At 57.8% G+C, this 7,379-nt stretch overlaps 3 protein-coding genes across 3 annotated transcripts in view; 1 reads left to right on the forward strand and 2 right to left on the reverse strand.

Annotated features, from left to right (window-relative positions):
• Nucleotides 1-1,203: 1,203 nt before the first annotated feature.
• SDRG_10688 (hypothetical protein) lies at nt 1,204-2,055 on the reverse strand. Its single transcript, XM_008616691.1, has one exon. The coding sequence runs from the start codon at nt 1,976-1,978 to the stop codon at nt 1,625-1,627; it is 354 nt and encodes a 117-aa protein (XP_008614913.1). The 5' UTR covers nt 1,979-2,055; the 3' UTR covers nt 1,204-1,624.
• Nucleotides 2,056-3,679: 1,624 nt separating this feature from the next.
• Nucleotides 3,680-6,540, forward strand: SDRG_10689 (hypothetical protein). Its single transcript, XM_008616692.1, has 8 exons — nt 3,680-4,094; nt 4,156-4,794; nt 4,841-4,937; nt 4,988-5,064; nt 5,112-5,768; nt 5,809-6,237; nt 6,286-6,378; nt 6,426-6,540. Exons 2-8 carry the CDS (start codon nt 4,375-4,377, stop codon nt 6,495-6,497), a joined length of 1,845 nt encoding a protein of 614 aa, XP_008614914.1. The 5' UTR covers nt 3,680-4,094; nt 4,156-4,374; the 3' UTR covers nt 6,498-6,540.
• The window catches only part of SDRG_10690 (hypothetical protein), a gene marked incomplete at both ends in the record, with an annotated part of 1,856 nt that continues 1,012 nt past the window's right edge, over nt 6,536-7,379 (reverse strand). Inside the window, one exon of the mRNA XM_008616693.1 lies at nt 6,536-7,066. Coding sequence (XP_008614915.1) covers nt 6,536-7,066 — 531 coding nt within the window. The remainder of the gene's footprint in view (nt 7,067-7,379) is intronic.

The following is a 7,379-nucleotide window of genomic DNA, read 5'->3' on the forward strand; positions in this document are numbered from 1 at the left end:
GCGTGAGCGTCGTGACGCGAGCGGCAGACGATGGTGCATATTGTGGGTAGGGTAAGTGGCTGATGATGTATACGTTCAAGAGAACACACAATATTGTCTACTAGTAGGTTGATATGAGTATACTACCGGCACTGGAGGGATTCAAACTGCTGCCAACATGGGTCGGACAGGAATCAGGAACGACCGCCGACCTGACGGAGGACTGTGCAATGCGTTCGGAGGTAGGTTCTTGAAGTAGCAGCGCTAATCAAAATGGGAGAGCATCTCGCACGACGCAAGGATCCGGTAGATGGCATTGTTGCAGATCGGTGGCCGCTTGAGCCCCCCTGGAGCGGCGACCTGTGGCGCCAACCACCCTATCCCATGGGTCCTATGAAAGCAAGCCAGCTACATGTTGCTTGCGGTAGAAATCAATCGTTTTCGTTGATCACACCGACGGCTGCTAGATTGCACTTCTCCCAACCTTCGACTGTGTTCACTCGCTTCCTTCTCTTGGCGCTCGTTGAAGCGCCATGTTGAAGTCGCGCATTTTGGCACGGCGCCTTCTTCTTCTTCGTCGCCACCTCTACGGCCTTCGAGCAGTCAATCGATAGCGGTGATGGTGGGGCTAATGTGGTTTTGGCGGGAAGGCGTTACGTTCGGTCGTCACAAGCGACTCAGAAACGAGCTCTTGGCCCGACGCGTGGAGAGGCTCTATGCGGCCAGAACTGCCCATGCCCAAACTGATCTTGGCCGGAGATTGTGTATTCTGGCAGCGCATCCTTGCATCAACCATCAGCACCTACATAGTACTTGGTAGCCCAACGATCCTGCCGTAGCAGACGCATCAACACGAACGCTGAGCTTCGAGCTTTTCCCAGCGAACGTTATCGTGGATATGTGTGCCGGATGCTGCAGTGCGCTCGTGCTCAACTTCGAAGCGACCAGACGCCACTCAGCTAGTAGGGTGCAGAGAGGCGTCGCTACGAGGCGACGCCGAGTGATCTCGAGGCGCTCTGTGTAGTGCAATACACACGTCCACCTCTCGCGTGCGGCACAAGGCGTTTATGGTGTTGGGATTTTGTGGGACGTACAATTGTTGCAGCGAGGGCCACACACTCGATCTGATCTCGTAATCGAAGGCGCGTTCCACCCAGCACACGCGACCAACGGGTCCGAACGACGACTACAAACGGTATTCAATCATAGTAGAGCCAAGAGTTCTTGTGCACCCTTAGTAGAGTTCGCTAATCTCTCGCTCTACTACACTTTATAGACTGTCGATAACGAGCCGTCGCCGCTCGCACTGGGCGCTGGACCGGGACGAGCACTGTGGTCGTCGACGCAAAGACATGGCCGCCAGTTTCTTTCGTAATCGCACACAACAGGACGACGCCATCTCGAATCAGAGTCCATGATCTCCGCGCACCAGCTGGGGAGTGCATACACATGGGCTGTCTGTCGTTCCAAGGTCGTAGCGCAAACTCGAGTCGGTCGTGCTTACGGCCGCGGTCGTCTTGTCATCATAGTTCTCAGTCGTACTTTAGTAGAGATGAAGACTCGTGGCGATGAAGTCGCAAGCCAATGGTGGTAGTGTTGACGTGGTTGGGAGGATTTGTCGTATTAAATAATAGATAGGGGCGAATTAGTTGAGAATGTAGGCAAGGCTCAGCTGGCTCGAGGCCGACTCGGCAAGCTTCTTCATCTCGAGCTTCCGTGCCTTGTTGCGAAGGTACTTGTCCCGCTGGCGATCGCGCTCCTTCTCGCGGTTCTCGACGTACTGTGCGCGGAGCTTGGCAAGGACAACGTCGCGGTTCCGGGCATAGTATTTGCGGGACCGCGCCCGGTTGAGCTCGAGCTGCTCCTTGGTGAGCACGCGGCGGCGGCGGCGGGCTTTCCGCTCGGGGCTGGCGGCGCTGCTGACGCCGGAGCTCGATGCGGTCTCGTCGTCGTGCGACAAATGACCGTCGTCAGGCAGTGTATGGGGAGTGGCAAACATGGAGTGCGGTCGGCGGTGCAAATTGGAAACTGACACCAGCCATCGGCGCAAGTGCACTTGTTGAAGTTGTATCGGCGCCCCACCAGACATGGCGCATGGCCACCAGCTGGCGTGAGATGCATGGCGACTACCAACGCTCTCGCTGCCTTTGCTAACCCCCAGAGTGTGTGCGGTTAGGAATAAATATTTATGCACGGGCGCTTTGTATGGATGACGGCCACTGGGACAACAACACCCTGTAGCAATCTTCGGTGAAGCTTCGATAGGCGGTCGTGCCTCAGGACGAAGGTAAATAGAAAGGGCGCTTGGATACAGGCTCGGCAAACATCGCGCAAACCATCGGTGACAGCGCAAGTATGATCTGTGCGGCTTTTGAGGACTCGTGCATGGCCCGAATGAGAAGAATTAACGCGTCCGAGCCGAGATGAACACCATTTTTGACCGAGTACAGTCATCTTGTTTCGTTTTGCTGGTTGCCCATCACACTCTGGTGGTAAAGCGGTGACCAAACGGCCGGTTAGTCGATCGTTGACTAAAACCAGGTGGACGAAGTGGATTGGATACGAAGGCTTCACCCTGGATGTTTCGTTTCAAAGACGGGTATTCCTGCAGTATACCGTGCACAATGAAACAACCAAAATGCACCGACTCGTGCTGCCCAAGCGCCGCGAAATCGAGCGACAAGGTTGCTGATCAGAGGTTTTTCGAAGAGGCGGTGTCGTCGACCGTGGCACACACAGTAGTAGTTTGAAGCGCTGCGGTCGCGCGAAGAAGGCGCGCATCAGAATCATGGTGTCTTCTTGGGTGGGCGCTCGATGGTAAAACCCCTATGTATGTATGTTTCAAAGCATAGAGTCGAATTATTTCCGCACCCAGTCGCATCTACTCTTCCGACCTTGACTAACCTCCCGTCACATGGTGAATCCGAGGTCCCAAGCTTGGACCAAACGACGACTGGATGGGCATGTATGTGTTCGCTTCGCTCTCGTGTCCAGTCCAGCCGTGGCCTCATCATGGAACTAGTGGCGCCTCGGATCTAGAGCCGAGTTGGTGGCCAACGACATTGCGGTACTAGTAGTTGTTCGTGTCGTACGAGTTTGCGTCAGTCCTGCCTCGAAGCCGTGATCACCAACTACGATTGGGATGCGTGAACACGGGGCCACGCGCCCTTTTTAGCTTCGGACTTCGACATCCCAGAACCGTACGCTGCACATAGACAGACACCGGTTGCAGCTACAGTTGCACCGAATCTTGTGCTAGATCGCTAAGGCCCACTTGTTCCGTGAAAAACCATGGACAACTCCGATGCGGTCTCCTTGTACCGGTGTAAAGCCCCACCACTCCATTGCTGAACGAGGCGTGGAGGCTTGGCGCTCGGGTGTACCTGCGACAGAGCTCGGAAGTGTCGTCGAACCCGCTTGCGTGATTACCTTTCCACCCCCACTCCCCTAATCGACGGCCATAATCGACGTCATGTTACTAGGACGGCAACTCCACATCTTGCGCCAATACTGTAGCACCACTGGTGTCACCTGCAGCTCCTACCGAAGTCTTCGTCCGCGCTCGCGACTGCACCTAGATTGCTGTTGCTTTCACTCTTGAAGAGGTTTGGATTGGATCCCAGCACGTGCCGAGTACTGTGTCGAGTAGTCCCGCGCGCTCTCTTTTCTGCGACCAAGCCACATTCGGCCAGGTACAAACGCTGCACCGACACTGTCGGGTGCAGCGTGGTGTGTCGAGCCGACACACCACGGACCGCCACTGACGCAAAGACGATACCAGAACCCGTCTCAGAGCGCGTTGCCGAGATTCACATTCGATGGCTGTCGCAGATCGTCGCCATGCAACGGACGAGCTACCCAAGTGGTGTGGTCGACTCAAAGGGTGAACGCTGGCAACACGCACACGACCGGCTTTCGCCCAAGTTGCTGCTCGTGGTCTGCCTCGTCTACTAGTAGCAAGCGCACCTTGGTTCGGACGACAGCAAAACTTACTTTTGTCAAGGCGCACGAGGCTTTTGTGGACTCGGCATCGGTGCGACCACATCAACATAAGCTTGGGCTCCTCACACGCTACCCCTCGTGTGAGCCGCGATCTCGGCCAGCACCAACTTTTGGTACAGGCGAGCAACAACTGTAGCAAGGTTTGGAGTTGTTTGACCATGTGACGCCGCGTAGGCTGGTTACCTTCAGCTCAAGCTAGCAGCGAGCAGGAAGAACGCGGAAGCTCGCACTTTCCGGAGCTAGTGCGGAGTTTCCCGCCACGTGGGTGGGGTTTGTCCCAATGCGCGACTGGGCTTTTGGGAAAAACCCAAAGTCCCAGCTTCCCGGGTTTTTCTGGTTTGCCGCGCGGGCACATTATTATCCGGATAGCTCCTTCGCGGAGGCCATTTCGAAATGCCTGGAGCGTCGTCCGCGATCCTCAAGGGCCTGCGCTGCCTGGTAGACGTTCACATGATCACGGGCGATACGGACGTCGACTGCTCCGGCGAGGTCGGGCGCAAGCTCACGGACCTCGGCGCGCGCGTCGTCAAGCGGCTCGGGAAGGAGACGACGCACGTCGTGTGGCTCAACGGCAAACGCGCGGTGCGGGACGCCACGCTCAAGCGCACGGACGTGATCCTCGTCGGACCGCTCTGGGTCGAAGCGTGCGCCAAGACCGCCTCGCGCGTTCCCGAAGCCAAGTTCTTTCCGGCCGAGCCGCCGTCGGCCGGCGCGCTCAAGGCCAAGAATCGGCGCCGCAGCAGCATGATGGAGCCGCGCGCCGAAGATGTCTTTGACGAGTCTACGATGACACCGCGAAAGAAGAAGCGAGAGGTGAGATGCATGGCGGTGGGATCGCCATGACACATATGGAGCGTAGAGCCTCGAGGTCGTGACGCCGTCCTATATGCTCCAACCGCAGAGCACGCAGAAGCGCAAGCAGCTCCAGCTCAGTCGGGATGACCCGCTCTCGGACGGTGCGTTTTATTCTCTATGATTGCCACCTCCGAACGACGGTCCATCGTAGACGACGACCTCATGGGCACCGTGACGGAAGAAGTGGTCGACGAGCCGCCGCTGAAGCGGGCTCGCGTGCAGCCCAAGGTACCGTCGTTTACGCAGTCGACATTTTCTGATATTGAGCTGCGAAGGTCAACGTGTGGGCGTGCTCCAAGTGCACGTTTGAGAACCCGACGAACGCGCCGCACTGCGGGATCTGCGGCGCAAAGCACGAGGCAGTCGCCGCCACAGCGACAAAGCCCTCAAGCTCCGCGACGCCGCTTAGCGAGCTCAAGGAGTCCCTCTCCAAGGTCACACTCAAGACCAAAACGAGAAGCTCGACCACGATCACTCGCTCGACGACGCCGGCCGCGGTAAAGATAACCGCCAGCAAGACCGCCGCCGCCAGCAAGACCACAGCTGCGAGCAAGAACTCAACCAAGATGGTGCCCAAGGCGGCACCAACTGTCTCCAAGAAGCCCGCGACGAAGAAGACGACAACCAAATCCTCCACCGCCGACGCGACGTCTTCGTCGCAGCCAAGCCAAACCAAGACAAAGGCCAAGACTCCTGCACCGACGACCACCAAAGGAAAAGCCAAGGTGTCGGCGACCGAACCAGAGGCAAAGGCCAAAACCAAGCTCACTCCGGCCCCAGCGGCATCTACGACAGCCGCTGGCAAAGGCAAGACCGCCAAAACAGTCAAGCCTGCAACCGCCAAGGCCAAGCCTACCGCTGCAAAGACCAAGCCTACCGCGGCCAAGACCACGACCAAGAAGACGATCAAGGCATCGCAAGAAAAGACCGAGGTACGGACGATAGTAGAGGACACCTACCTCAATTCCGTAGACCCGTCCGAAGCGGTTTTTCGTCGCCATCAGCGGCGCGGACGAAGCATCGCGGCAGATGCTCGTCTCGACGATCGCGGCCATTGACGCCAAGTGCCCCAACCAGCTCACGACCCGCATCGTCGACGCCAACGTGGCGATGACGCACGTCATTGCAACCGACGCGTCCAAGCGCACGATGAAGGTGCTCTTTGGCATTGCCCGCGGCGCCTACATCGTCTCGGACGCGTGGGTGTTTGCGTCGCTCGAAGCTGGCATGTGGCTGCCCGAGGGCGACTACCTCCTCGAGCCGTACAACCAGCGCGCAGAGGCGACGAAAACGCACGCCGGGATCCTCGACGACATCCTCTTTAGCATTGCAACTGCCGCCGGTCGCATGGAACCGCCCAAGGAGACGCTGCATAGCCTCATCACGGCCGCCGGTGGCAAGGTGGCGTATGCGACTCTGTCCTCGGTATTGAGGATACCTCTTTCTTAGGTCTGCAACAACGTCTCGCAAGCGCAGTACTGCATCTGCCACGAGCCCAATCGACGGGCGATGCAGGCCAACGTGGCGTGCGTGACGCCCAAAGTACCCTTCTTCTCGTCCTCGTATGTACTCACATGCACCCTGTCTAGTGGCTCTTTGATAGCATCGCAGCCTCTTGCCTCCAGGACGTTGCGCAGTATTCGCCGGGCGGCGCGTACTAGTATTTTAAATATACACCGAAAGCAAGGCTCGCTAGGCTCTAGAGTGCGGACGAGACGCCGCGTGGCGAGTAGGGCACTACCGGTACAAAGGTCGACCAGTCGAAGCTCGCCGCATGTGCACTCGGGTACGGTTCTGGGCCGCACGCCGAGGCAGGCAGTAAGATCTGATGCTCGTCCAAGGCGCAGCATGCACAGTACGACGCAGCGTGGTGGTCGTAAGGTCGTGGCTCGACCAATGACGCCGGTACAAACTCCAAGCCCTCGAAGCTCGGGCGTTCGCGCGGCGAGAGAGTAAAGTACGAGGCGGGAACAAAGTTGTGCTGTAGGTCGGGCTCTGGGCGGTCGTGAGAGCCGATCGCGACGTGCGCTGATGCCGGTATCCTCGGCTCGCGCTTCACGTCCTTGCATGCATCGCAGCGTTGGCCTTCAGCATCCGAGCAGTGGCAAGGAGAAGGATTTCTCCCAGCGCCACCCAGAGCAAGCGGCGACGTGGTCGAAGGAGCTTGGGCCTCGTTGATGCTCAGGCGGGCACTGATGCGCTCGGCAACCACTGTGGACGTCATTGCAAACTGGACCAAATAGTGTGAATACGGTCGTCACGCAATGTGATTGGCTGTTTCAAACGGATATGCTTCTCTTGATGTTTGTATTGCATACATATTCAAAGAGATGGGCCGTTTCGAGGCGCGAAAGTGTTGCAATCTTCGCGCGACCAACAACACAACACTCCGAGTAACGTTACCGGTGCAAAGACGCACTTGCATTATAACATCGCGTTTGTCGCTGCACTCAGCAACCCGACGGGACCAAGTGCTTCTCGAACGTCGCCCAGCAGTGCTCCCATGACCACACTTCGCTGGCCGTCGCCACCGCCGCTCGGTC

This window comes from Saprolegnia diclina (genome assembly GCF_000281045.1).
Source record: "Saprolegnia diclina VS20 unplaced genomic scaffold supercont1.37, whole genome shotgun sequence".
NCBI classification, from domain to species: domain Eukaryota; phylum Oomycota; class Saprolegniomycetes; order Saprolegniales; family Saprolegniaceae; genus Saprolegnia; species Saprolegnia diclina.

Excerpts from the sequence above, each read along its gene's own strand:
- SDRG_10688 (XM_008616691.1), bottom strand. The coding sequence starts at position 1,978 with ATGTTTGCCACTCCCCATACACTGCCTGACGACGGTCATTTGTCGCAC.
- SDRG_10689 (XM_008616692.1), top strand. The coding sequence starts at position 4,375 with ATGCCTGGAGCGTCGTCCGCGATCCTCAAGGGCCTGCGCTGCCTGGTA. Across the intron at positions 5,769-5,808 it reads CATCGCAAGAAAAGACCGAG|ACCCGTCCGAAGCGGTTTTT; the intron begins GTACGGACGATA and ends TCAATTCCGTAG. Across the intron at positions 6,379-6,425 it reads TGGCGTGCGTGACGCCCAAA|TGGCTCTTTGATAGCATCGC; the intron begins GTACCCTTCTTC and ends CACCCTGTCTAG.